The sequence below is a fragment of the Hyperolius riggenbachi genome, chromosome 8, assembly GCF_040937935.1.
Source record: "Hyperolius riggenbachi isolate aHypRig1 chromosome 8, aHypRig1.pri, whole genome shotgun sequence".
Classification (NCBI taxonomy): Eukaryota; Metazoa; Chordata; class Amphibia; order Anura; family Hyperoliidae; genus Hyperolius; species Hyperolius riggenbachi.
In genome coordinates, this window is record NC_090653.1 from 92,766,627 (window position 1) to 92,782,019 (window position 15,393).

Genomic DNA, 15,393 nt, shown 5'->3' on the forward strand with positions numbered 1-15,393 from the left:
TATCATATCGACAGTAAATATTAGCCATTTATGGTTACTCTGGTTTGCGGTTTCAGATATAAGGATATTCACTGTTGGACCTCTCTTTAGGAAACAAGACCTTTCTTGCATTCCATGTTGCGGATTGCAAGCAGAAATCTGCATTATAATAAACACTCACACATATATAGCATTGGCTAAGTATTGTAGCCAGGGTCATGTCCGACACAACAAAGATAATCATTACCTTTTCTGGTATCCATTGTAGGAAGGAGGACCTTTCACCTGAGACACTGAGTTGAAAGGCTGCCCCCTGTAAGTCACATAAATGTTATTATTAGTATTAGTAGCCACAGACCTGAAAGTGCATCTTGAGACAAAGGGTAAAACATTGCTTGTAGGGCATACTTATACCCAACACAAACAGCATATATGGCAGCTCCTGCATTGCACCTTTCTCCCTTTTACAGTTGACTGTACAAAACTCCTCCCCCATGCTAAATGGATGGTGTGGAACAGCAGCTCTAACTAACGTGATTTAAAGAGAATCTGTATTGTTAAAATTGCATAAAAGTAAACATGCCAGTGCGTTAGGGGACATCTCCTATTCCCCTCTGTCACAATTTCGCCCCTCCCCACCGCATTAAAAGTAGTCAAAAACAGTTTTAAAAAGTTTGTTTATAAGCAAACAAAATGGCCACCAAAACAGGAAGTAGGTTGATGTACAGTATGACCACACATAAAAAATACATCCATACACAAGCAGGCTGTATACAGCTTTCCTTTCGAATCTCAAGAGATCATTTGGGTGTTTCTTTCCCCCTGCAGCTCTCACCCACTGAAGAGTGACAGGATTGTTTCTTCCTGCAGACAGCTCTGCCCGTGTCTGTAATTCCTCAGCATGTGACTCCTTTCACAACAGAGGATTTATCCAGCTTGTAAAAGATAAGAGAGCAGAGAAAAGCTGGCTAATGTAAATAACACACACACACAGGAGTGTGCATAGAGGGGCCTGGAGGGGGGCGTGCATAGCAGATCAACACTGAAGAGTTGGCAGCCTTCCAGACACAGGGTGACAAGTCCGACAGGAGAAAGATAAGCTGATTTATTACAGAGACGGTGATAGTAGAAAGTGCTGCAGTAAGCCAGAGCACATTAGAATAGGTTTAGGAACTTGTAGGATGGTAGAAAACAGTATGAAATTTTTGTTACAGAGTTTCTTTAAGCTACAAAAGATCTATGGAGAATATAATCACCATCTAATTTGTGTCTGTAACTTACTATGTTGTCACAACCACTTCTAAATAATGTACCAATGTCTGATTATTATGTATACCAACATTTGTATAATATACAGCATATTACATATATAACACCACGGAAGATGATGGCGATATATAAATAAGCAATAATAATAATATCAGATAATGATGATTCTCCTTAAAGAGAATCTGAAATAAAAATTGAAATGCAAGTTTTATAGATATCTACCTGTTGGCAGACGCAGAAAACTCTCTGAGAGTTCTAGGAATAGCTTGTTTGCACTGATTCCCCATCCTTTGTCTGTCCCATTATTCTTGCACCGCCCCTGGTGGAACCCTTTGACTAACTCAGTTGAATAGCTTTAGTTCTGAAGATGAGCACATCCGTACAGCGCATGTGCAAGTTCAGACTCACATGTGTGCAGCTCGGATGCGCTTGTCTTTGGAATTATTTAGGGACGCCAGTAGTTTTAAAGGCTGCAAGAGGAGTGCCAATGGGCAAGAATAATAAGTAGCTTCCTCTGGGAGCAGCGCTAGAATGCCGGGATGTACTGAGGAGCGGGAAGGCTCTATGGTACCCAGAGCATTGCCTCTATTAAGGTATGTTAAAATCTGACTTGGGTTGCTGCTGGGGGAATATTTGAGTGTGGGGTGATTATGTTTTTGTCTATTATGTTGCTGTACTGTTAAGTTGCTCCTGATAAAGCCCATTTAGGGTGAAACATGTCAAGTTTAACACTAGCACGGTACATATCCTGCACTATATTCATTTGATTAAAACCAGTTGTTATTTATACCTTCTGTGAAGAAACAGTATAGTATAGGCCAGCTGGGCGATGTCTTACTTTCAATTGTTTGCACCACTCTAGTATATATATATATATATATATATATATATATATATATATATATATATATATATATATATATATATATATATATATATATATATATATGTGTGTGTGTGCGTCCTTAAGGCATCACACACTTGTGAGGGTCTACCAGTGGGAATAGCTACACCATACCGCTTATCTGTGTGTGTGTAGGGGAGGGGGGGGGGGTTCCTCCCTTTCCTGTTTCCCTCAAAGGTCATCTTTGTAGAGACCGACTGACGAGTCAGTATCCTTCACATTATTTTGATTGCAACAGTACATTATTCTAATTGCTTTAATGAATCAATAAATAAAAAAAGATTATCTTGTATTAGTGATATATACTATATATCACTCGTAGTGTACATTTGGGTTCGGTCCTTGTGGACAAAGTGTGGCTATTACATTTACAGTAACAATTTTTGGTGTGTGTGTAGTATGTTAAAACCTGCATTAAAAATTTCACTTCAGATTTGCTTTAAAAAGAAAAAAAAGCTACTTGAATGTCTGGAGGTCATTGCGCAAAAAATGGCGCTCAGACTTCACAGCCCAGGCTCAGACTGAACACTTTAAGAAGACTGTAGTCTATAGTTCTGGTGGTCTGAGCTGCAGGAAGTAGCTGGTGGTGAATAGGTTTCTAAATAGATACATATAAAGTCATGTATCTGATATCTGCCAACCAATGATCTTTCACACAGATGAACACATGCTCTGCCACAGAGTTCTCTTGTAATTGAGCTTAAACAGGATTATTATTTTTTTTTGGGTTTCTGCCTGGAGTTCATCCTACGTGATCTTTATTTAATTTTTATGTTTACATTTCTGCTGTCCCAGTTTTAATCTTTTAGTCCCAGTTTAATCAAAATACTGTTATTTCGTGCTATACTTTCACAGCATTGAACTCCAACAGCAATTAGAATTCAAATGGTATTGCAACTGGCGCAGGAATAGTCTTTATTGCTGGATTAACAAAAACAAATTAGTAGAAATCATAGAATTAATCCTCTACGGTACTGACAGACAGATACCATAGTTCACAACAACCGGGTACAAGTTAACATTTAGGATGTCTGCCTTTATCAGGAGCCCCACCCATAGGAAGTTGAATCAAAGGTAATATATGGTAATATATACTAGTCATCGCCCGTCCAGGGTGAGGAAACAATCAAAAGATTAACATAACCTGAACAACACATTAAAGAGCTATATAAAGTATTCAAAACTCTTATCATTCAGCTTGCTGATCCAGTATTTCTCTTTATCTTGGATAACATCCCAATTTTTTATAACATCCGCAATGGCAGACAGTTAGGCCTCGTTCACATCTACGTAACGCAGATGGCCGTGCGATCCGAATGCAGCGCATCCGATCGCACGCCATCTGCACGGCTGCCCTGCTGATCCCATCCATGACAGTGATGGGATCAGCTCTGCGCTTCCGGGCAAAATTCAGGCAGCAGTACGCAAGTGCTTCCCAGCACAACGTACTGCTGCGCAGCGCAGTAGATGTGAACGGTAGAAGGGCAGTCTATGCCCTTCTGCCGTTCCGGCGGTACGCATGGTGTCAGCGTTGCGCAGCAGCGCTTAAAAGCGCCCTAGATGTGAACGAGGCCTTACGCTAGTGCATGCTTGAAGAGGTTTATATCATAGAGGGTGTCAATCCATCTTAAATTATGCATTAAAGAGAGAATCCCAGAGAATGACTAAGATTGACATGTGCAAATAAGCTGGACTAAATTATAAGTTCAATTTGAAATACTTTTTGTAGTAGTTGTAGTTTAATATCTTCAAGCAGGGCTCTTTTAAATTACATGCAATTCCAATTTTGATGCGATTTTACATGCAATTCTGAGTAAGATTGTTGATGTCATAAAAAAAATCCTACACGCTGTGTTTTTTTCTGTGTTTTTCTTCTTGTGTTGCTGGCATCCAGTGAAAACCGGAATTGCGATTTGCAGTGTAAAAGAAACCTAAATCTTTAAACAGAGACGCCAACAAGGATATAAAATAAACGAGAATTGTTAAAAAGGAGGAAGCGGCGGACTTACGGTACCTGCTGTATGAAGACACTGTGTGCAAAATATATATTTTTTTTTAGACAATAAATTACTTCAAACTACAAGATGGATCCTCTGAGCGCAGTGAGTTCCCTTGGGAGATACTCCTTTTCTTTAGCCTGAAGAAGCGGGTTAACCCCATGAAATGCGTCACAGTTTGGAGTAATTTATCGTTCAATAAAAATAGTTTTTTGCACACAGACCTAGTGTCTTCATACAGGAGGTACATTAAGTCCACTACTCCCTCCTTTTTACACAGTTTTTAGTGTATGTTATCCTTGTTGGCACCTCTATTTACCAATTGTTTGCTGATCTTTGTCCACCCTATGTGGTGGGGTATCACCCTTTTCCAACTACATAGAATGCCTTCTTGAACCCAAATGGGGTTGGGTTAGTTCTCCCCACCAGCATTTACAGTGGTTGCTTTTGAGGTAACCGGCGCCTGTGAGTACCCCTTTACACTGGCAATTAGTGGCAAACGGATCCGTGAAAACAGATCTGATTACCAGTCGATCAGATCTGTTTGCTGTTCAGCTGCTTCCGTTCCATTTCCCCATATCCCCCCCAGACCCCCATCACCAAAGCGGATTTTGCTGGCTAGAATGGTGGTTGATCGGATCTGATTGCCGTTCAGCTGCTTCCGTTCCATTTCCCCATATCCCCCCCAGACCCCCATCACCAAAGTGGATTTTGCTGGCTAGAATGGTCCGTTTGTTCACTAGTGTGAAGAAACACTTTGTTTTCTCATTGCCCCCAATGCAGTGCTTCAGCTTCCGTTTCCGTTCCGCTGGGCTCAGCAGTCCGGAAAAATTGCTGCAGAACCAAATTTGCCGTCCCCTTAGGGGATCATGCGGAACGGATCCGTTCTAACAGACCAATGTGAACGGATCCATAGGTTCACATTGGATCCGTTTGCATCCGTTAGGATCTGGATCTACAAATGGACCATTTTTTTGCGCTAGTTTGACCCGGGCCTCAAACCCAGCAGATATATTACTTGAAATATTCTGTTATTCTGATGCACTACACCATATTGGGCTCTCGGTTGTCTTTTTTTCTTTCTGTTTCACAAGTCTTGTAGTTTACTATGTTTTTACTCTCTCCTTTCCCAGGTTGGTTATGAGTAGTGTATATTATGCTTTACAACTTGAAGCACCTGATGAAGAAAAATACCTGAAGCATTGTGCTTGCCCAGTAGATGATGACTTTTATGAATTTGTTTATGAAGGAAGTTTTGAATCAGGATGACACTATTTATTGGTTCACGTTAAAAGACTCAAAGAGCATACTTTCTGTACATAGTAATAATACCTTCTTCAGATTACATTCTTGAGTCATGAATAAAATGTTCGATACCAAAAAATTACATACATTTAAATATCAGAAGGAGTTGGATATATTTTTTTGTTAAATAAATGCCATTGAGATGTATTAAATAAAACGGGACATCAAAGGCAGCATAGGGCATATCTGCTACTACATAAATGTTCTGCTGTTATTTGTTAGAAATAGATAGGTCCTGTGAATTGGCTTAACATTCATAGAGATGTCTGCTCTGACCCAAGGTTTGTAAATCTAAGGTTCACCAACATAATTTAGACCAGGGCTTCCCAACACTGTCTTTAACCTACTGCGGACCGACGCAGTATAAATCTACGGCGGGCAGGGTGCGCTGCGGTTCTGACCGGACGTAAACTCTACGTCCCATTTCCTGGCTCTGTCTGTTCAGTAAGCCAGCACCTATTCAGTAGGAGACCTTAGGCAAGTCTCCCTAACACTGCTACTGCCTATAGAGCGCGTCCTAGTGGCTGCAGCTCTGGCGCTTTGAGTCCGCCAGGAGAAAAGCGCGATATAAATGTTATTTGTCTTTGTCTTGTCATTTACCGCGCGCCCCCACCCGTCTCCGCCGCTGTGCCCGCTCGGTCTGCGCAGAAATGTGCTGCCTTGCCGCCTCTATGACGGCAGAGCACTGTGCGCCGGGCAGGAGCAGTTTTCATTGGCTCCTGGCCCTGTCATTCATGTAAGCCGTTCCCATTGGCTTACATGGAGTGACAGGGTCAGGAGCCAATGAAAGCGGCTCCTGACCGGCGCACAGCGCTCTGCCGTCATACTGACGGCAGAGAGAGCCGCCTGCGGCAGGAACGGAGCGGCGTGTTCATCGGGAGCGCCGAATTTTAGCGGCGATTCGTCGGGAAGCGGCGGTTTACGGGACCAGCACCCTCCAGTCCTTAAGGGGGCAGAGGGTGCTGGTCCCGAAGTGGTTAAGTACCACTAGCAGTGCATGTTTTGCCGAAAACAACAAACATTCACAGGTGGGGTAATTAGTGTCTCAGCAGAGCTGATTAACTACCTCTGTGGATTTCCACAAAACATGCACTGTTGGTGGGCCTTGAGGACAGGGTTGGGAGGCCCTGATTTAGACAAACAGAGCACATATAATATTATCTCAAAGTTAAAGAGACACTGAAGCAAAAAATAAAAATGATATAATGAACTGGTTGTGTAGTATGGATAATTACTAGAAGATTAGTAGCAAAGAAAATATTCTAATATTTTTATTTTCAGTTATATAGTGTGTTTTATAACATTGATTCATTCTTTAAAGGATACCCGAACTGACATGTGACATGATGATATAGACATGTGTATGTACGGTGCCTAGCACACAAATAACTATGCTGCGTTCCTTTTTTTCTTTCTCTGCCTGAAAGAGTTAAATATCAGGTATGTAAGTGGCTGACTCAGTCCTGACTCAGACAGGAAGTGACTACAGTGTGACCCTCACTGATAAGAAATTCCAACTATAAAACACTTTCCTAGCAGAAAATGGCTTCTGAGAGCAAGGAAGAGATAAAAAGAGGAATTTTCTTGTGAGGGTCACACTGTAGTCACTTCCTGTCTGAGTCAGGACTGAGTCAGCCTCTTACATACCTAATATTTAACTCTTTCAGACAGAGAAAGAAAAAAAGAAACACAGCATAGCTATTTGTGTGCTAGGCACTGTACATACACATGTCTATCTCTTCATGTCACATGTCAGTTCGGGTATCCTTTAATATCTGCAGTTTACCCACTACTCAGCATTCTAAATGATTTTTTCAGAGCAGTCTGACCTGTCCTTTGGCAGAGAAAAAGAAATTCTTCACTGACAGCTGAGATAATAAACTTCAGAAGACAGCCCTCTCCACGACTTTGAAAGTCATAGAGCTTAATGGCTTTTTTGCATAGAGATAACAACTGGAGTTTCTTAACTCTTCCTGTACTGGAAACAATTAGACTTTTGTCTCTGATCCTAATGTTTTATTTCTTAGCTGTACTACACATACAAATCATTGTATCATATTTTTGTTTTTCGCTTCAGTGTCTCTTTAAGGAGTACCTGCGACCATAAAAAAATTATACATACCTGGGCTTCCTCCAGCCCCCTTCAGGCTTGGAACCCACTACAAATCGCAAATTGCTATCGCAACCGCTAGCATTTTTAATGAGTATTTTTAAGCGATTTCTTGAGTGTTTTCTGTTGATTTTGAAAGCGATTTTAAAAAGTGTAAGCTTTTTGTCAGCGATTGTGTAGCGATTTGCAATTTAAATTCTGATTGGTCCTTTCAATGTATCATAAATGTATTTACAGTTTGCATTAATTTAAAATTGCACTCAAATCGCTATGTGTAGCGATTCATGAGCGATTACGCCATCGTTTATATACTTTACACTGCAGAAATGCAAATGCTAATGCCACCAAAATGCTGCATGTCCTGCAATAGCGATTTTGCTAATCGTAATCACTCCAGTGGAATTTGGCCTATCCATTAACATTAGCTGAGCATTTAGGGAAAACGCTAGCATTTTGAATCGCTCCCTAAACGCTCAAAAAATCACTCTAGTGGGCTCCAGCACTAAGACTAATTGGTCCCTCGCAGTCTTCCGCCACCGCCTGGATCCTCCGCTAGGCAGCTCGGGATTTTCTCCAGTTGGGGCTAGTCGGCGCAGAATGCTCCTGGTGATGGCAGTATGATGGGGTGCGTGCGGCATGTACAGTACATCCCGATTCCCAGAAGTAACGGGGCATCTAGCGGACGATCCAGATGACAAGGTGCCGATTAGCTTGAAGGGGACTGGGGGAAGCCACAGGTATGTGTATGTATATATATATTTAACCATCTCAGGTTAACTTCAAATTTTAAACTTCATACACGCATACAAGCATAAACACTTGTGATCTCTGTTCAATCCTTAATTCACAATTTTAAGCCACTGTATAAAGTTTGCTTCTAACTACAATATATATCTCTACCTCTCTCTTTCTCTCTCTCTTTCTCTCTCTCTCTCTCCCTCTCTCTCTATCTGTCCTTTGCAATAAAAATGTGGCGGTAATGTTAATAGTGATGAACAAGTGCATGGTTATACTATGCTAATACAGCATGGAATATTTCTAAATCAGTTGAGTACCAGTTGGGTTCTAATAGCAGACACAAGACTAAAATGTTGATGACTGTGGCTTGGTGAGTTTCCCAGGACATATTGGCACGTGCAGCTATTGGCACGCATCACAATGACCATTTTATTACGCAGGATTTACCTTACCTTATGATGTATGAAGATGATGGCCTATAAAAAAAGACAAAAAATGAATTAATACAATGTATGCTTGTTTGGCTGTGCACTTTTGAACTTAACAACAACACATTAACAAAGGATTCTTAATTGGTGTGCATATACTTGTAATAAAAGTTAAGTGCTCCTCATTCCTGACTGTTATGCCAAGAACCATAATTAATCATTTTAGTACATCACATGATTTCCGCTCTCTTCCTGGAAAAATGTATCACTGTAGACATAAGTTCAGAGTGGAGGGGAGCACTCAGACTGGAAACTTCCTTATCAGCCGCTCGATTCCCTGCCAATGTCCGCCGTCGGGGATCGAGCCGGCCGGGATCGAGCAGCGTCATCGGACCTGCTGAATATTATCAGCTGGCCGCATCAGCTGCTCGATACAAAGTACAGAAACGTACCGTGTATCCCCAGCATTAGAAAGATCAGCAGGATGCCAGGCAACTGGTATTGTTTAAAAATAAATAAATATGGTGGCCTCACACTTCAGGTATCCTTTAAGCTATGCACAATATGTAGTCTACAGTACAGCATGTTGGATGTACTACAGTACTTGTACGATTACACTTTGCATGGCTAAGCACTACTGGGGCACTTGTTGGATGACAACAAATTCTTGTAACATAACAAGTGCACTGAGTAAGTATTGCAGGTCTCTCATTTCAGGGATTAGAGATGGAATATCTGCTGAGGATAGAAGGGAACTTGCAGAGCACATTAGTTATGAGAGAAGTGCATTGGATCTTTTGGGTAGGGGGGTCTAATTTATTCTTCTAATTTATGTATTACTTTTGATTTTAACATTTCAATTCGGATTATGTCTCCGTGATATTCAGGTGTTTGTGGTGTTTGCTTCTTATTGTTTTTTTTATGTATGTTTTTATGCTTTTTAGTCTACTCCAGGCTTTCATGTTCACGTCTGTACTTATGGGTGGGGCATAGGCTTTATATATATCATGTGATTATATATGCAAACTACACACTAGGCTAGGATGCAGGACTAGGACTGGTTCGAAACAGATTACTCAGCAACATGTACAAGTTGATGATGCAATAAACTGATGAAGATTAATAGAGGTGTCCACCGTCCAGCTCACTTTTCCCAGTTGAAGTAATTAGACTGGAATGGGTGGATTTGTCTTGTATAGATACTATGTCATACCCCTCCCTGACTTAACTACAGACATATGTAGATTGAGTGATTATTATTATTATAATTTAGTATTTATATAGTGCCGACATCTTCCGCAGCACTGTACAGAGTATATTGTCTTGTCACTAACTGTCCCTCAGAGGGGCTCACAGTCTAATCCCTACCATAGTCATATGTCTATGTGTGTATTGTATAGTGTATGTATGGTAGTCTATGGCCATTTTTAAGGGAAAGCCAATTGAATTATTTGTATGTTTTTGGGATGTGGGAGGAAACCGGAGTGCCCGCAGGAAACCCACACAAACACGGGGAAAACATACAAACTCTGTACAGATAGTGCCTGGGCTGGGATTTGAACTGGGTACCAAGCACCTCAAGGTGAGGGAGCTAACTACTACACAAGTGTGCTGCACACTTATGTAACATATACATATACCCATCACCGCCAAAAAAAGTCATTACAACATTGCTTTGAAAGATTTTCATTCCGGTTTCACATGTTAAATTTTGTTTCTGCATGGCTGTAAAGGATTTACATTTGCATAATCAGAGCCAGTTAGCTAGACAGTTGGCTGGAGTAAGAGGATAACTTATTGCCTAAGTATGCCCTTCACTTATTAGAATTAAAGAAACAGTTATTGAATTCCTCAGCTTTATTTAACTGTTTCATTTTCAAGATGCACACATTTGCATACGGCCAAAATGATTGTCATTTTATCCAGGATTGTGCACAGCAACTCACCTGCCGCCTTTGGTTGCTGATGGTGGTGTTGGTGATGTGGAAGTTGTTTTGGGCTGTGACTGTGATAGATTGGCATCAACGACGCTGTATGAGAATTGCCTGTTCATATAACAAAACATTGTTAAGGATATCCATCTTGCAAGGGTCATAAAACTAGTGTGGACATTGTAATCTTCACACCCATAACAAGTGTAGCCACAAAAACACCTGATCTGATCTGACAGACGGACGTACAGTGAAGTAGTAGTTTGCGCCCACTTACAGCATTGGGATGCTTCGTTTTAGTTACGCTGTATGCTGTGTATATATATATATCCATCCTACTACCCCTCCATGCCCTTGCAATCCCTGCACAGATAATTTAACTGTGGACCCAGAACTGCCTCGGTTTGCACCACTATATCCTACCCCATCACCCCTGCCATCTCAAAAAAAATAAATAAAAAAAATTGTCACCTAATGTTAAAATCCAATGCTTAAATCTCCAACGCCAAGATCACTCTACATGTTCCAAAACCACCTGGTTTGCACTGAGTTGGAGGCTGAGTGAGCCACCTTCTATTCAATACTGAAAAAAAAAACAGTAAATAACTCCCCACACCTATACAAAGCAGTATATGTAGCTAGAGGATGTCCTCAAAAATTTGATAAGATCTAAAAACCATGGGTGCATAAAACTGAATCGAACTGATCAGTTATTGCTTACATTGCACCTAAGTTTGTCGTAATGATAACTACTGTACTTTTACAACATGCGGGACCAAACTGCTATGTAATCTAGGTCACAGTTCCCCAACCCTTTCCTCAAGGCCCACCAAAAGTACATGTTCTGCAGAAAACCACAAAACATGCACAGGTGGGGTGATTAGGGTCTCAGCAGAGCTGATTTACTACTTCTCTGGACTTCCACAAAACATGCACTGTTGGTGGGCCTCGAGGACAGGGTTGGGGAATACTCTAGTCTAGAGTCTAGATGACAGCTCCAATGCCTGGGAAATTTAGCAGCTGTTAAGCGGCCCATCACATACTGTCACTTACTTGTTGGTTGATTGAGAAGGTGGAGAAGGGCTGCTTGTAGTGACCTCCTTAGCTGTAAATACTCCAGAGCTCCTGGAGGAATAAAGAGGTTACATCATGGTGAGATATATATATAGCATTGTCTTACAGGTATATTTCTCGATACCTACTGTATAAACTGCAATACTTTTAGAGGAAACCTCACCAAAGGAATGCACAGGTAGTTTCAGGACCCTTTCTTTCTTTTTTTTTTAACCAAGAAACGTTTTATTGAACAATAAAAAAGGATGACATTGCAATGTTGGTACAGGTAAAATTCACAGGTATCAAAATACACATAGGCCTCAATTCACTAAGCTTTATCAAACACTTTGATAATTTACCTCATGGGTAAAAGATAATTTTGAATTCTCTAAGATGTTATATTTATCGAATGTTTTATCGATAAAACGTTCAATAAATCCATAACACCTTAGTGAATTCAAAATTAGATTTTACCCATGAGGTAAATTATCAAAGCGATTCAGCCTCAATGTTAAGTATAGGAAAGTGGAAAATCGCTCTGAAAAGCGCTCGATCAGAGTGATTTTCCAAGCGTTTTTGTTACAGAAGCTGTCCAGTTACAACTCTACCGTAAAGAAAAATAAAAAAAAAAACACATGCCTTGCTTGAATCGCCTTAAAAATTCACTTCAAAAAGCGCTGAGCGTTTGCTTTTACGCTAGCGCTTTTTGGTGTGCACTGGCCCTTAGTCTGACACTTTGATCAGAAGGAACTGATGCTGTGTCTGACTAGATCTGATGGTGGCGTGGCCAGTGGCAGCCCCAGTGCTCCTTGTCAGGCATAGTCTGACATCAGCAGCTGGGGAGAACACTCCACTGCCAGACCAACTCAGATAGTGGAGTAGAAAGATTTAAAGCCCATCTATGACTGGGTTTGAGGAAGGAAAATGTTGCTGGATGCCTGTAAACTGGTATTGTTTAAAATTAAATAAATATGGCAGCCTTATATCTCTCACACTTCAGGTGTCCTTTAAGCTATGCACAATATGAATTCTTGTTTTAAGGTACCGAAAGAGACGTTATATTTGCTAGGAGGGGATTTACAGCATAGTTTAGTTATGAGAGAGGTATATTGAATCTTTCAGTTAGGTACAAAAATGCTTGAGAGGCAGAATGCACATTGAGAATGTAACTTATTCTACTTATTTATTTATTATTTTAGATTTTGATATTTGAATCCTGTTTAGTATTTATCACAATCACAATTTTTGAGTTGACTTCAAGGATGTGCAGGTTTTGGTGGCTTTTGCTTCTTATTGGTTTCCATGTATCTTTTTATGCTTTTTAGTGTATTCCATATTTTTGTCTTCATGTGTACATGTATCAGTATGGGTGGGGCTAAGGTTTTATATACCATGTGATTATATATGAACACCACTGAAAAGCACCATAAAGTCCAACATTTTGGGCAAGTCAGTAAATCCAAGTCCTTCCAATGATGAACTAAAGTGAGAGGGATATGGAGGCTGACCTATTTATTTCTTTTTAAAGAGACTCTGAAGCCAGTGAGATGGCATTTGATTAGTGTAAAGCACCTTACATAGTGCTAAACCGCCGCTATCCCGCGGCCAAACAAGGGGTCTTTACGCCCCTCTTCTAGGTCCGGGGAGCGCTTCCTGCTTGAGGCAGAGCTAATAGCTGTAGCTCTGCCTCTCAGCGCATCAATGCCCACTGATCGCCGCCTCTCCCCGCGCCTCTCACTCTTCCTTCACAGACAGGGGCGGGGAGAGGCGGAGATCCTTGCGGCGACTGACGCGTATGGAGGCAGAGCTGCAGCTCAAAGCTCTGCCTCCATGAGCAGCAAAATCCACGACCAAGAAAGTCATGGATTTTGCAGGGGGGATTTGGCCGCGGGATAGCGGCATTTTAGCACTATGAACGGTGCTTTACAGTAATCAAATGCTATCTCACTGGCTTTAGAGTCTCTTTAAACAATGCAGATTGCCTAGCTGTGGCTGTCCTGCATGCCGATCAGATGCTTTGACCAAAGTATGACTAGATTAGCCGCATGCTTGTCTCAGAGGTGTGAATCAATCACTACTGATGCCAGAAAGATCAGCAGGACTGCCAAGAAACTTGTACTATTTAACCTCCCTGGCGGTATGATTATTTATGGATTTTAGGGTCTTTTTAAAAGGTATCAGACCCTAAAATCAGGAAAAAATCATGCTGCCAGAGTCTCTGTAGCAGCCCCTGCTCTCACTCACTTCCCTGGGCTCCAGCACTGCAATTTTACCTCCGTCCTGCGGGTGGCGCTGTAAGTCTGTGGTGAGATTGATGACAGCGATTTTACCAGAGTGATTCAGAGCCTCGGAGGACAGGAAGGAGAACGGCTACCAACGTCTGGATCCCCCAGAAGGTGGATAAAAGCACCTGCTGCACACTATACTAAGCACTGAGCTCCCAGCGACTAGCCCGAGCTACACTCGAGATTACCGCCAGGGAGGTTAAAAGGAAGTAAATATGGCAGCCTCGATATACCTCTCACTTCAGGTTCCATTTAATGGATAGTCTTAATTATCTTTCAGTATTATCTGTACATTGCGGCAAAGATGACAATTATAGCCTATGGGTGTCCTGTATTAAAAAAGAACATACCCATCATCACAAAGAAATCTAATGACAACATTTCTGTAAAGGATTCTCATTCAGGTTTCAGATTTTAATTTTTGTTTCTGCATGGCTGTAAACAATTAGCATTTGCGTAATTTTACTGTATGTCCTTCACTCATTAGAATTGAAGAACTAGTCCTTGAGTTCAAGGAGAAGACATACAATCTAATATAGAGTGCGGTAAATTTTCATATCAGGCATATATCAATTGTTTACTACATCTACAAAGTGAGTCCATAGCGTGATTGATTAAAGTGAGTGGCAAGACCTATTAAACATTTTCTGGAAAACAAAAATAAGGTGCATCTCCTGTCCAGTACTCTTCTATGGGTCATAAAACAGATGTCCATAGATACTGAATGTATTTGAAATAGTGGTTTATTTAAAATAATGGTAGTTTGATAAGATAAAATACTAACTGGTATCTTTTCAAAAGAACACACCAAGAAACATTCTAATGTCAATGATATGCAAATCATTCTTGTTGTTGATAAAGGATTATGCACATTTTGTATGCAGATATATGCTAGTTAAAAATGGACTGATCAAATAGCACTTCAGCTTAATTTGATTGGTCCATTTTCAAGATGCATAACTAAAGCATAAATAAATAATACTGCATAAACTTGGAATAATTTTCATCTCATTGACCATCTCTACTCACTAACAATAACTACGATCACTAAATCTTGGGTAGCCCAATCAGGAGTACAGCGCACCAGTTTTCCACACAGACCTCTGTCTCCTTATGTAGTCTTGCAAGACTTAGAAGAGAGGTTCTGCTAGTGTTGGGGACTAAGGTGACAAGACTTGCATGGAGCATGGATCATGGAGCATGGAGATGGAGGTCTGCGTGTGGAAAACTGATACTTTCTCTCTGCATACTGGATTTGTTTTGAGTTTGAACTAATATTTGAATTTACTTTCACATTATATAAGTATCATTTCCCTTTCAGAAGAACTGGAATACCTGATAATCAAATCCTTAGAGTAGGTACTGTGAGACTTGCGAACCAAGTTCGGGTA

General features: G+C 40.8%; 1 protein-coding gene across 3 annotated transcripts in view; it reads right to left on the reverse strand.

Annotated features, from left to right (window-relative positions):
- ZNF185 (zinc finger protein 185 with LIM domain) overlaps positions 1–15,393 on the reverse strand; it is a 239,807-nt gene that overhangs the window by 150,153 nt on the left and 74,261 nt on the right. For 2 of the 3 annotated variants that reach the window (XM_068250902.1, XM_068250901.1), the window contains exons 7-10: positions 11,715–11,786; positions 10,677–10,775; positions 8,755–8,778; positions 227–292 (exon numbers count right to left, since the gene is read on the reverse strand). In XM_068250902.1, the coding sequence (XP_068107003.1) occupies positions 227–292; positions 8,755–8,778; positions 10,677–10,775; positions 11,715–11,786 (261 nt within the window). The remainder of the gene's footprint in view (positions 1–226; positions 293–8,754; positions 8,779–10,676; positions 10,776–11,714; positions 11,787–15,393) is intronic. The other variant, XM_068250904.1, reaches the window with a different exon arrangement.